Here is a 14,460-nt window from a genome sequence, read left to right on the forward strand (position 1 = left end):
TCGGCTGGGGAGACGCTCTGCGCTTTGTCGTCGCCCGTTACCTACTACGCTGAGGAAAGCAAAGGACGGAGGAGTACCATAGAGATGAGGAGAGCGGAAAGACGCGCGGCGTGATGGAAGCAAGCTGCTCTAGGAATCCCCGAAGGAGAACTCGACGCCCGAAGTGAAATCCGGGTCACCGAACTGCATGGTCTCTTCCCCTCGGTCGGCGCGGGAAACGGGGCGGCGGGGTCTCGCGGAGTAGCCCCTCCCTCAGGAAAAGAGAGGTCAGTCCGTGACGGATGGGGGGGGGGGAGACTGGGAGTCGGTGGGGAGGGAGGGGAGAGGGGCTGCGTGGCGTCAAGGTGGGGTGGGGGCCCCAAAATGGGGCTTAAGGCGAGCTCAGGACCATCCTTAATTCTGGGACACAAGAGGCCTGTTCGTTGGAACTCCCTGCCTATTGACGTCAAGCAGGCTCCGACTCACCGTAGGCTTTTTCCAGCTCCTGCTGAAAGCCTTCGTGTTCTCGCAAGCCTAACGTAGATGCTTAGAAACTTGAGGTACTTTTCATCTGTTTTAGTGCTTTGCATGTTTGAAACTGAATTTTGTGGATTTTTGTAAACCGCTTTGAGGTTGGTTTCCGTCCCCGCCCCCTCACACTCTTAATGAAATAAATAAGGGAGCTAAATCCTTGGAAGTTGGGTTCCCTCCCTCTGCACGCATCCCCAAACCAGGTTTCTTTGTTATATATAAATATATATAGCCCAGCCTGCTTTGTAAAAAGAGTTATCAGTTGAATTTCTGCCTGCCATGTATCTGCTTGTTTACATTTCTTTGTCCCCTTTTCTCAAGGAACATAGGAAGATGTCATATACAGAGTCAGACGATTGGCCCATCTTGCTCAGTATTGTCTACATGCTGACTGGCAGTGACTCTGCAGGATTTCAGGCAGGGGGTCTCCCCCAACTCTACCTGGAGATGCCGGGGATTGAATTTGGGGCCTTCTGCTTGCAAGTGCAGATGCTCTGCCACTGAGCTGTGGCCCTTCCAGGGTTGTATGGATGACCCTGCTTCCTAACACCACTTTTTATCCTTGCAACATGCATGCAAGTTAGGCTTGACTTGAATGCTAGTTCCTAGGGTTCTGCTTGTGGCCTTCCCCAGAGGCATCTTTGTGGGAACATAATGCTGGATTTGTTCTGATTCAGCAAGAGGTTTTTCCTTAATGTTCCTATGAGAGAATGCCTAATCCAAAGTCACCCAGTGAGCTTCTTCGCAGCTCAGTGATGTTTTGAACCTGGATTCAGCCAATTGTAGTCTTAACACCACTGTACCATACTGACATTCCTATGATGGATTCCTAGGGGATGGGTGAGGGAGGGACTTAGCCGGGCTACATGTGGCTTTAAACCAACAACTGATGAATAACCACAAACCTCTAATTGAAACTAATTTACAGTTAGTTTCAAAGCCCTGGTCCTACATTTTTCATGTCCCTAAAGTAATGATGAGTGAAAACGGATGAAAAACACAGAAATCAGCACCTGCCATCATATACAGTGGTACCTTGGGTTAAGAATTTAATTTGTTCTGGAGATCCGTTCTTAACATGAGGTACCACTTTAGCTAATGGAGCCTCGCGCCGCCACACAATTTCTGTTCTCATCCTGAAGCAAAGTTCTTAACCTGAGATACTATTTCTGGGTTAGTGGAGTCTGTAACCTGAAGCGTCTGTAACCCGAGGTTCCACTGTACAGTGTATCAGCTTTATCCAGCCTGGTGACCTCCAGATGTCGTGGGCTGAAACGCACATCATTCCTGTTCATGCTGGTTGGAAATGATGGGAGTCCAACAACATCTGGAGGGCACCAGGGCTACTGTACTAATAGTGAACATAAATATCTGTTGTGTTGGTCTTTACATAGATGGAGCAGCACTGCCCATGCCCTGGAAAGTAACAGCAGCATTGCAAGGATCCCAAAGTCTGCAAAGTAAACACAAACACACACACACTCATATACTGGAGTGACCGCAAAACAGCTCTCTGAGCACTGAGTATGCCCAAGTAATTGGAGGAGGGTAGGAATGGAATGGGGCATACCAGAAGAATGCAGGATAGCAGCCAACCAGTCATGAGAAAGAGCATTCCCTGCCCCAACATTTAGTGGCACTTCCCACTTGTTGCCTGTATTTGAAGTTGAACAGCTGTTCAAGATGCAAGAGTCCAGTGGAGTGCCATTGAGAAATCCATGCCATTGATCCTTTCCTGTGAACATTGTTTTCAGATGCTTTGCTTCCTCCTTCACACATTAAAGAATGAGAAAAAACCCTTAGGTAACCTTGTTGAGGTGTCTTCCTTGCATACCCCTAGTATTCCAGAGTTGGAATATTGCAAATCCCAAATTATTCTGCATTCAGTGATTCATACTCAATCATTTGCGAAGAGGTGTGTTAATTTGAACAAATCTGGTGTGTTGTGTTTAGTTACCTAAATAATATCTCTTAAGACAAACGTGCTTTTAACAGTTATATAATTACACCAAGAATAAAAAATTGCAGATCTATACAAGTCAGTATCTTGGTTTTAAGTACCAGACTGCAGAGAATTACAATGCCCTACATACAAACACACTCACACTCCTTTCATTCACAGGTGGCACCAAAATAGACACAGAATCACAGTTACCTCATAACAAAGTCTTGTGTGTGTGAATTCTGCTTACAGGCCCACTTCAGTTTGAGAGTGCCTTAGCAAATATTCTACAAGTAGGTTGAACAATGGTGTGGTCATCTGAGGAACTCCTTTCACCACCCACTTCCTTCCAGCAAATGAATCCGGGGTTGGGAGGAAGAGAATAAGTGTGTGTGTGTGTATCTATGCATGTATTCATTAGTCCTGTGGAAGAGCTCTCTAATAGACTTGTCACTGAAATTTGCCTAAAGCAAAATCAAAGTGAATCTGGAGGATCTTGTTCAGGAGAGTTAGAGGAATTTTGAAACGATTAATTAATTTTTTCGGGTGGGATTCCATTTTTCTTTCTTTTTAATAACATGCGAGCAGCAGTCCCACCAGGAGCAAGATTGCCTTTGCTGACCTTATTTCCTTCAATGACCTTATTCAAAATCTGAATTTACTATGCATGCTGCACAGCTCAGCTAACACGGAGAAAAACAAGGTGGTGAATACTACCACTCAAGGTTTTGAAGGCAGCGTTAAAACCGTTGGCACAGGGGTGGAAACAATTACAAAGATGTGCTCTAAAAAAATATCTTGATGGTACCCAAAGAGTCAATTTTCATATCGTATGTGTGTATGTTACACACACATGTCATGTATTCCTTGGAAGGAATATCTCAGACCTCTTAAATGTGGTAACATATGCGAGAAAGGAAATATCAGTTTGAAATCACATATTCAAAGCATGCACAGTGCACAGACTTGATCCAAGCAAAATTGCTATAAGGAAATTAATGCTACATTAGCAGGCACATTTTAATTTCCTTTCAAAGCCCATGGTACCTCCCTTAAATTATTTCCTTAAGATAAAGATTTGAGTGAGCTAAAAAGTGCACCGTATAAGCCCCCTTCTAAGCCTTGCTATCCTTATTAAAAAGTGGGGTGGGGTGGGGGGGAGAAGCACATCATTCTTATCATTTTGTCATTGATGGAAATTGACTCATTTTGTGCAAATCTAAGTATGCATAATTTTATTTTTTTTAAGATGGTGGTTAAGTAATTTATATTATTTGTTGCTGTGATCAGTTACTTTCCAAGATGATTTTCATTTGGATTGCTTAGGAATATAGGATTGTTTGTTTATATGGGAAACAGAATATTAGAGCGTTAGGTTTTCAGAGGCAGTAAATTTCATGGGAGTTGCAGGTCTGCTGATATGGACGTGAAATTCACTGTCAGCAGGAGCTCTCCCATTAACTTAAATGGTGAAGAAAGGGATGGGGAATTATACAGCATTCTCCATCACTGAAGTCTCAATGTGCACATAACTCAATGTGCACACTGAGGCCCCCAGATTGGGGCAAATATTTTTAATGAATGCTCATTCCTTCTGCATTTACCATTTAGCTTTGTGCAGACAAATTTCTATGTGGGGGTTAATCAGACTTCAGAATTTTGTGAGATTACTAATAGAAGGAACCAGGAACATCAGGTTACTGCCTTCTACAACAGTGCGATTTTACCATTGATGCTAACTAGAATATAACATAGAATGCTATTTTTTAATATATAAAAAATCCTTTGTTCTTGAGCTTGGTGAGATCTGTGTGGATTTTCACAGCAGAAGACTCAGATTTAACTTTTGGTGCAGTAGGTTCTGAACTTCTTTGGAAGTTTATTGAGACATTTATCAGTGATAATTCAGGACTTCCTGAGATAGAAATGCTGTAGATATCTAAAGCTACTTCAGCATCCTGTTAATGCATGTTCAGAAGTCTTCCTATTGAACACCATAATAATTCATTCAAGAACTTCTGTATATAACATGGTGTGAGTCCTTTCAAATATCCCTCTGTTCTAAGTTATGATCACTTATCTGTTGTAAATTAAGAAAAGCACTTTGTCCCCCATATTTTGTTTTAAATAGTTTACCGTGTGGATCAATTTAAATAATGCGGTTTTAAAAATTCATATATTTTCTGTGCAAGAGCTACTGCAACTTACAGCGTATTGGATTGCAACTAAATAAAGCTTGTGTACTAACCTTGCAACATAATATAAAATAATTGGTAATGCAGACCCATGTTCCATTTGCACCACACAATTATATCTGCCTTGCACACTGAGCAAAGTCATATACTTGGAGACAAGGCCACAATCCATTGTAGAGATGGCTCAGCAGAGCTTGTAGCTCAGCATCTAGAACTTTCAGAGGCCAGGCTTCCAATTAATGGGCAAAACAGTGTTTTTCTATGTGATAAAAAGTAAATGTCCTTGCTGTTTGGTTGATAGTCATAAATATTTATGATTGTAGGAAAGTATGAACACAGTGCATGATTTATTGTATCATGTTCTTAATGCTCGACTATTGAAGTCAAAACATTTCCCCTATTTTTTCTTTTATGTAAAAAACCCCACAGGATTTAGTGTAGTATGTTTGAAAACAGGTCTGACCTGAGATTTGAAAAAGAATCAAGTTATGAATGTTTGTATTCAACACAATTTAATAAATATTATGTAATGTAACTATTTTTTATCCACCCCAATAATCTCTTATTGATAACAAACTAAGCAGGAAGCAGAAAACTGCTCCATCTTACTGCCAAGAGACAGTGAAATGGAAATTATGAGAATACTGAGAAAAATGTGAAATAAATTAAACAGTACTTCATTGGCATGTTTAGGAATTTAAAAAACAAAACAAACAACCATAGTCAGTATTATACTGTCATAACACACTAATTACATTTGGCAATAAGAAGAAAGCAGTTATCTGAAAAGTGAATTCCAACCGCCCTTAAGAGAGTCATTCCAAAACACAAGATGAAAATTTGGTCTCACAGATACGTTATTAAACCTCCTTAAAACAAAATGAATACGACCATTTGATACAGCTGAGCCAAAAGCAGTGCTTTGTTTAGAATCATTCAGTCTGGACTATGTGATTTCAAATGCCTGCGTAAAACCTAGTTTCAGTGGTGGATGCTTTAAGCAATGGTCAGGCCAGGCTTGCCTTTGTTCTGAAATGAGAACTACAGCAGATCAGTGCTGTGAAGATCTATGGGAATAAGAAGTGCAACCTTCTTTAGTTTTAGCCCAGGTGCCACTGTGTGTTCTTACCGCCTTCTGTGTCTGCCGCTCTGTGTCCTGCCACTACTGACTCCACCTTCCTGTTAGCAGCCGTCCCCCAAATGGAGGGCTGAATGTGTCTTAAAAGTACATGGAAAACAGTGGTTTAGTCTGTGTGTTTGTGTATCACAGTACAAAGAACACCGATTAAAACTGGGAGAAAAATGTACTTAAAATTGATTTTTTTTAAAAAAACCAACACAGGAGGTTTCAGTGACCAAGGATGTCAAATGGTTACTTGTATCATACACACCCATAAATTACAATGATATATACAATGGAACCTCAGTTTTTGATAATCTCGGAAGTTGGAACATTTCGGCTTTCAAACGCCGAAAACCCAGAAGTAACCTCCAGTTTTCAAACGATTTTCAGAAGTTGAACGTGCCATGCGGCTTCCGTTTTGAGTTTCCCTATGGGATGGAGGCTTCCGTAGTGAGTTTTTGAATGTTTCAGAAGTTGAACAGTCTTCTGGAATGGCTTATGTTTGAAATTCGAAGTTCTATTGTGTGTGTGTACAGGAAAGAGTTTTCCATTTCAGTTTAGATCAGGGGTCAGCAACGTGCGGCCCACGAAGACCGTTTTACTGGCCCACAAACCGCCCCTGAACAAAGCCGCCCGCTGGGCGAGTTCCCCGCGTTCTGCGCTAAACCAGCGCGGCGCGAGGACTTGCAGAGTGGTGCCAGAAATTACATCTGCGCATGCGCAGATACTGGAAATCGTGTCTGCACATGTCCAGATGCTGAAAATCACTTATGTGCAGGTGGGATTTTCGGCGTCTAGGCATGCGCAGAAGCAATTTCTGGCGCCGCGGACATGTGCAGATGCTCTATTTGGCGTCACGCTATGCCAGTCCAGCCCACGGTGATCTCCGTGGGAGTGACCCAGCCCATGACCAATCCCTGGTTTAGATCAACTATCTGTGCATCTTTCTGTGAGTAATGTAATACCCTTATTGGGACTGAGCCGCCTTTGATGTTTCCCAGAATGGTGCACCCAGCTAGAAGTTAAACAGAAGACAGGGTTGAAGAGATGAAGATTGTTGGTAAAAGGCAGAACAGACACCCAACTGTCTTACAGTTACCTATTTTAAAAAAATGATTTGCTTTAAGTAAGTTTGTGCCCAGTAGAGAGGATTTGAGTTGATATACCAAAGCTACCAGTTCTTCTTGGGGCAACAGGATGGTGTGGGTTAAGAAGGGAAAGGACATTTAGCCAGAATAAAAGTTACCGTATGTAAAACTCAAGATCAGGGGTAGGCAACCTAAGGCCTGGGGGCTGGATGCGGCCCAATCACCTTCTAAATCTGGCCCACAGATGGGCCAGGAATCAGCGTGTTTTTACATGAGTAGAATGTGTGCTTTTATTTAAAATGCATCTCAGAGTTATTTGTGGGGCATAGAAATTCGTTTTTTCAAAATATAGTCCGGCCCACCACATGGTCTGAGGGACGGTGGACCGGCCCACAGCTGAAAAAGGTTGCTGACCCCTGCTCAGGATCTTACTACTTGAGTTGTTGGTCTTACAGGTATCAATGCTACTGCCATTGGGCAAAATCATAGTAACAGTAGTAGTAGCAGCAGCAGTGATAGCTTCTGAAATGAAATGTGTTACAAATCCAGTATTTTTGCCAAACTACTATTTCCGGCCTAAGCATTATTGTGGACATAGCCATCAGTGATGTCTAGCATAGTAAGATACTTCTTGCATGGTACAGAAAGTTGATTATCTCCAGGCAACATGATGCATTTTCATGAAAAATTAAAAGGGGTATTATCAGTCCAGTCCTCTTTATCAAGGTAGCTAAAATTCACAAACCTAGATATTTCCCTTCTATTTCCCATAGTTATTTATCCTTTTTACAATATCCAGTAAAGAACCGTAAATTAAATGACTAAAATTCTAAGTAAAAGATTATGTGACTTAATAAAATGAATATAGTCATGGAAATCATGTGATTTCTCCTTCTAGTCTTTCCCCAAAATTTTGATGCAATATGTTCTGAAGTCCTCTTTTCCACATGTAAAATAGAGATAATTCTTCAATGCCTCACAGGAATACCATGAAAATAATCAGTTAACATTTTCAGGGATTCAAACATGGAAAGTTATATAAACGTTAAGTATTATTAGCTATGCAGAATGGTTAGAGAACCTAAGTCTCTATTATTCTTTCAAACGATAGTAGGCATTTAATTGAAGAGTATAGAAATTTAAAATGTAATATGAAATTAATCTTTTCTAAGGTTATTTAAGCTAATGGCATAGTAATGGCAAACTAATTTTACAGTGATTAAGAGATAATATACTCGGGGCTTCTAGTGAGGCTTTTGTTGAGGTAACGTACCTATCTTTGATGAGACTGAAGATAGAAAAATACATTGTACAGTATGCATCTCTAAGGAGATTCTCTATTGTGGTTTGTGTTGGAAACCCGTAGAGTGGAGGCAGCCTACAGACAGCCAATGTGGTCCCTTTTAAACAAAGACCGATGAGTTTGTCTTGCACACTGTAGCTTTGATAGAAGTCTTCTTACTTGGCAGCTGAATGCTCATGCAACTGTATTCCTCAATACTCCTCAGGCTCCTTGGCATGGACTCAATACAAATGATTTTGAGAAGTCTTTTAATAGCACGCACAGTAGGAATTACTCTAAGAAATTATCATGTTGATAAATAGTCTATCTTTATTACATTGACATCTCTCTTCCATGATGGAACTTGCAGCACATAGGGTTCCCAGGTAATCTGCTGTCCAGCCACTGACCAGAATTTAACCTGCTGCTTCTGCAGGGGTGTTGCATACCTTCAGGCCATGTTCAAGGTCAAGGCCAACCTGGTAGGCTCCAGATGTTGTAGGACTATAACTCTCATCAGCTGCAGCCAGCACATTGTCAGAGTTATAGCCCAACAACATATGGGGAGTACTAGGTTGGTAAAGGGTTTTATAGCCAGAAACTGGGTCTTGGATGAAAACCAGTGCTTATTTTTCTGGCGGTACCCAATCATACTTAATACCAGCACTTTCTTTTCCTGGAGATGCTTGGCCGCATGAGGAGACATGGCATGGACAGTGCCACTCCAGGGCCCGGCTGCTGCTGCCCCCCAAGGACTGTTCCTGGGCCCGATAACAGCTGCTGCTTCCTGTCAGCAGCAGCGAGGCTGGCCAGAGCACACGAATCCCACTCCCTGTGGAGCGCAAGAGCAGGCAGCACAGTGTGTGATGTGCTTCCCCTGCAATGCACTGCACTCTGCTGCTGGCCATGTGCGGCCTGGTCGCCTCACTGGCAGCATTCACGATGGTCGTGGCAGGGTGGGCGCAGGAGCCGCCGGAGCCGCCAAAGTCACCGGAGCCAGTGCGGCAAGAGTCTCAGGTAATATGAGAATGGGAGGGAGGGAGGCCTTCTGGCTTTAAGGGACCCTAAGGGTCATCTAGTCCAATTCCCTGCAGTGTGGCCGGGGAAGTTGGTGCCATGGCCAGCGCCAAAACAAGCCCTCCTTGTGGGACCCCCTCCATTGTCTTTCCCAGTTTTGATCTGGAATTCCTCTAACGCCAGCCTCTCTCTCTTTTTCAGACCTATGCTCAGTATAGCCGCTTTGCAGAAGGCACGATGAGGCAGTTGTACATGTGATCCAAGTTAAATCAGTGCAATCATTTTTCATAATGAGTACCTTAAGTAGTTACTTTGTGCCACTGAGTCAAAAAAGGAAGGCTGAAGAAGCAGCAGAAATTGTTGAATCAACTTCTGATCCTTTCAAACATTGCAAAACTAACACCGAAGATACATGTGGTCAAGAGGATGGAAGTTCAGGCAAAGATTGGCCCGAATGTTGGACACTATTGCAGAAAAATGACTTCTGTCAGAGAAATGAGTGGCTCTTTGTCAACAATAAAAGGTTGGGCTGCAAAGTGTGCCGAGATGTCGGAAGTCTTCCTGTCGAAAAACGGATGGGAATGAAAATTTCAGTAGAGTGGGCCAATTGTAAAATTAGCCATTTTGGAGAGTCTCGAAAACAACAGTTAATGTCTTTAAGAAAAAAGATTTTCGAACACAAGGAAAGTGGAGCTCACAAAGCAGCAGAGAGGATAAAATCTGAGTCTAAAAATGAAAAGTTAGATAAAGTCATCTTAAACACAAGAAAGGTGTTTCGAACTGCTTACAAAGTTGCAAAGAAAAATCAAGCATTTAACAACTTTGAAGATGAAATAAATTTACAGGAACTTAATGGCCTAGACATGGGATATACCTTTCACTCTACAAATGCCTGCATTAATATTTTAAACCATATTGCAGATGAAATGAGAAAAACCTTAATAAGCAACATAGTGAACTCTAAGAACAAAATGTCCTTAATTATTGATGAATCGACAACAGTGAATAACAAAATAACTTTGATTGTTGTTATTCGTGTAGTTCTTCCCAAACATTCGACTCCAGTAAGTCTTTTCCTAGATTTGATTGAGTTACAAGATACAACAGCAAGAGGAATTTTAAGCTCATTAATCAGTCATCTTGAGTCCCTAGGAATCTCAGAAGATTATTTAAAGGAGTATTTATTGTCTGTCACTTGTGATGGTGCTGCAGTGTTGTTTGGCGCACGTGGTGGTGTAAAAAGGTTAATAAAAGAAAAATTTCCAAGTGTTATCTTCTGGCGTTGTGCTAACCATCGTCTGGAATTGTCTGTCAGTGATACAGTCAACAAAGTGGTTGGAGTTAATCACTTTAAGAATTTTATGGACAAACTCTATGTGACTTACCACGCTTCACCTGAGAATGCTAGGGAATTGGAGGAATGTGCAGCAACTCTAGAACTTCAGCTTCTGAAAATTGGAAGGATTTTAAGCACTCGCTGGGTTGCTTCTAGCTTTTGCACAGTTTTTGCAGTTTGGCAAGATTATGAAGCACTGGTTTATCACTTTCAGGAGGCAAAAGAAGACAGGAGAAGAAGCAAAACAGATCGCTGTCTTTATGAGGGTCTTTTACGGACAATAACGTCATGTGAATTTGTTCTCGATTTGGGTCTTATGTGTGATGCTCTCCAAGTTCTCAGTGAACTAAGCTTGGATTTACAAGAGCGAAATATTGATTTGTTTACAGCAGACAGGAAGATAAAGAACACAGTTCAACTTTTTGAAGAACGAATTGAAAATCCTGGTCCATACTATAATATTGCTCTTCAAAGTCAGAAGACTATGAAGTTCAAAGGGAGTGAGCTCCACAAAAATGAAAAACTTACCCCTACAATAAGTTCATCTGCTTTCTATGAAAGTCTGAAAGAAGCTGTTAGAAAGTGTATGCTTGAAGGAGATGATGCTGATTTGCCTGAATGTGCCAAGGTCTTAGATTCCAAATATTGGCCAGAAAATCCTGGAAAGCAATTAACCTTTGGTGAAACTGAAATTAGAAAACTAGCACAAAAGTTTTGCTTAAATGAAAAGGAAACAGTTCTTGGCTTTCATGAATATCTTGAAGAAAATGAAGTCCCGGACAAATTACTTCCTCTAATGCACGCTTTAAGCACAATTGCAATATCTTCGACTGAATGTGAAAGAGGATTATCTCAGATGAATCTTACAGTAACTTCATCAAGATCGTCTCTGGTTATTCGGACAGTTTCTTCTCTGATGTTCATCAGGATGGTAGGACCACCTCTTACTCAATTCAGTCCTACCAAATATGTTGAATCATGGCTGCTACAAGGACATCATAATGCAGTTGATACAAAAAGCAGGAAGCGATCTAGAGAAGATGAGGGTACATCGGAGGATGTATCAAAAGTGTGGCACTTACTCTAACAACTTCATGGTGAGTACCGGCATCGTTTTTTCTCCAAAAAAGAAAAGAAAAAAAGCCCTGATGAAAACCATCAGTGCAAGTGATTTTCTGTGCCTGCTTTTGTTCTAGTTTGGTGACATGATTTAGTTCAATTTCATCACCTGTAACAATTCATACATTTTACAACTTATTCCACAAAATGCATTTCTGCTGGAAAATTGACACTTCAGATTTCCTCTGCCTCTTTTTATTTAAGTCCTGTTTGCCTTTCTGTCATCAGAAACAGTAGCAATGTTCATTACAGAGGTGGGTCCTGCTTGGAAATGTTTTAGAGTTACACTCCATATACTAAATTTATGATAACCTGATTTTTAAAAAAGCTTTCAAAATGAAGTCTTCGAGTAATGCCAGCAGAGTTGACACAGGAATAGGTCATGATGGAAACCAGGGATGTGAAACCTGTGGACCTCCTGAGTTGGTGGACTCCGATTTCTGAGTCCTAGCCATCTTGGCTGAAGTCGTCCAGCATTTGGAGGGACAGAGGTTCTCTATCCCTGTGTAACTGTGCTCCTTAGGAAGAAAGGAAGCTAGCTTATATTATCAGATCAGTGGTCCATCTAGCTTACCATTGCCTACACTAACTGGCAGCAGCTTTCCAGGGTTTTAGACAGGGAACATTCCCAGCGCTACTTGGAGATGTTGGGGAATTGGAGCTGTGACCTTCTGCATGCAAAGCAGATGCTCTATCACCGAACTACTTTCCCTTACCCCTCCAAGCACTGTGCCCAGAGCCCACAAAATGTTTCAGCAAGACAATGTAACCCACAAGAGATGTGGTATTGATTGGCAGCTGGAGATGCAGTTTACACTGTGATGAGTACCTAACAGATTATCAGCATGCCTCACTGATGTAAATGGCCTTGGGAACTAAGGCACTTGGATAATAAGACGTTTGAATCAATTGGAATATTACTTAGTGAGAGGTTCACTAATAAGCTGCTGCATTCACAGTCAACACAATTAAGGGATTTCAGTAGTCAAACTTCTTACAATAGGAGTTTTAGCCCATTATTTTCCTTTTCTGCCTAAGCTTTGGATCCTGAAGATATGCAAGGCCAGCATACATTAAGCAACAGAATGTGTGTGACCTTCCATTATGAAAATGCTGTTTGTTTTCTGCTAATTATGCTTAAAAAATGAGATAGAGTGGGAGTGAGATGGCAGTGACATTGGATTGGCATAAATTAGTTTATTACAGTAGAATAGCGGGCGAAGGGGGGAATGACACCCTAGAGATTACTTGAACTCATACATTTCTGCTGCCAAAGTTTACAGGCCTGTAAATTTAAATGTAGAATTTTTGTAGGCAGAATGCATTGACAAATATGCCTAATGGTAATACATCTAGTTCTGAGCCTCAGAACAGGTCAATAATAATGCTTATATTGATAGCAGCAATGTAGGAGATGTTATTTGGTATTAAAGCTAAAATCCATGTTATCCCCTTAATCATAATTACATTAATATTGACAGGCCCTTGACAATACCCACTTTACTATTGATAGATTTCTGTCAATAATGCATTTCTAAATAAAATATATTCATTCATAATTTGTACAATACTCAGTAGGCAATGCTAAAGTATATCAGGAGAAATACCTATTTTATTGGTGATATACAGCAAATTGTTTTCTTACAGTGCATGTTTTGCAAGAGGGATTCCTGAATTTAGTTAAATAAAAACGAGCAATATATTACGTTATTTAAAAGAGCTGTTGAACAAATATAAAAACATGACATGCGGTTTACTTTTGGAAAGGAAAGCAGTGTGACATTACAAGGAAAAGCTGGTCAGAAACATCTCAAATACATTTAAAATCTGGACCACGTCATCTTAAAAATATTATTTTAAAGTATATACACTGATATTTGGCAATATTTCTCCCCCCTCAAGAATTCTTATTTGCTTTGCTTGATCACACTCTTCACAGAGCATTGCTATTGATAATATTTTTAAGGTTTCCATTTGGAGCCTTATAGTTATCAGTGATTTGACTAAGACGGTGGAAAGTAGTTTCTAGAGGCTTTGTACTTTTATAGAATATCTCTCAGCTTCATAGGGCATAATATAATTAAAATTGGTGTGGTGCTGTTTGTAAGAGTTTGAGTTGTGGGTCAGGAAGTTGCTGATTCAAATCTCATCTCTGCCACAAACTCTCTGGGACTAGCTGACCTTAAGCAAGCCTCTCTATTATCTTAGCCTCAAGCCCATGGCAGTGGAGGAGATATACTGACTGTATCTAACTTTTCGCTATCTCCTCTTTAAGCCCTGAGATGTTCTAGGACAATGAGTTTCTAAACTTGCTTCACCCAGGAATGTACATTCCTGCCAAGGAATGTATTACAGGGCAGATTTGGGGGGAGGTTCCAAGTCTTACGCTTCGTTCTTCGGAGTGCCAGCCAATTTGTTTATCTTATTTAAAGCATGTTTATGCCACTTTTCATCCAAAAAGCTTCCAAGACAGTTTTTAAAAAATACAATTACATAAGTGTTGGGGTTTTTTTTAAGGCCACTAAAATTCTTCAGCTTGTTAAAAGGTCTAGTGATGGTTGACCAACTGATTTTAAGCGAAATTTGTCTATCGTGACTGATCTTGTCTGGGAGGATGCCTGGAACATAGACAACCCCCTTTCTAGAAGCATTTTGAACAGAATTCAGTACGGTAGGTCTGCAACATAGGTGGGGGTTATATTCTAGGGATCGCACCTAAAGCCAACATTGTGTATACAGTGGAACCTCTACTCACAACCACAATCCGTTCCAGAGGACCATTCTTATAGTGAAACGGGTCACTGGGAGAGGCGCTGTTGTGCGCAGGCGCGGGCGGCGATTGCCTGCT

The 14,460-nt window shown here is 41.0% G+C and overlaps 1 protein-coding gene across 4 annotated transcripts in view; it reads left to right on the top strand.

Annotated features, from left to right (window-relative positions):
• The window catches only part of PEX2 (peroxisomal biogenesis factor 2), a 19,954-nt gene continuing 5,494 nt past the window's right edge, over window positions 1–14,460 (top strand). Inside the window, exons 1-2 of one of the 4 annotated variants that reach the window (XM_081919719.1) lie at window positions 1–266; window positions 9,359–11,590. In XM_081919719.1, coding sequence (XP_081775845.1) covers window positions 9,448–11,580 — 2,133 coding nt within the window. In that variant the 5' untranslated portion in view covers window positions 1–266; window positions 9,359–9,447 and the 3' untranslated portion in view covers window positions 11,581–11,590. Of the gene's footprint in view, window positions 267–9,358; window positions 11,591–11,678; window positions 11,867–14,460 lie in introns of those variants that run through there. The other 3 variants (XM_081919720.1, XM_081919721.1, XM_081919722.1) reach the window with 3 other exon arrangements.

This window comes from Podarcis melisellensis, assembly GCF_964234715.1.
Source record: "Podarcis melisellensis genome assembly, chromosome: 7".
Lineage (NCBI taxonomy): Eukaryota > Metazoa > Chordata > Lepidosauria > Squamata > Lacertidae > Podarcis > Podarcis melisellensis.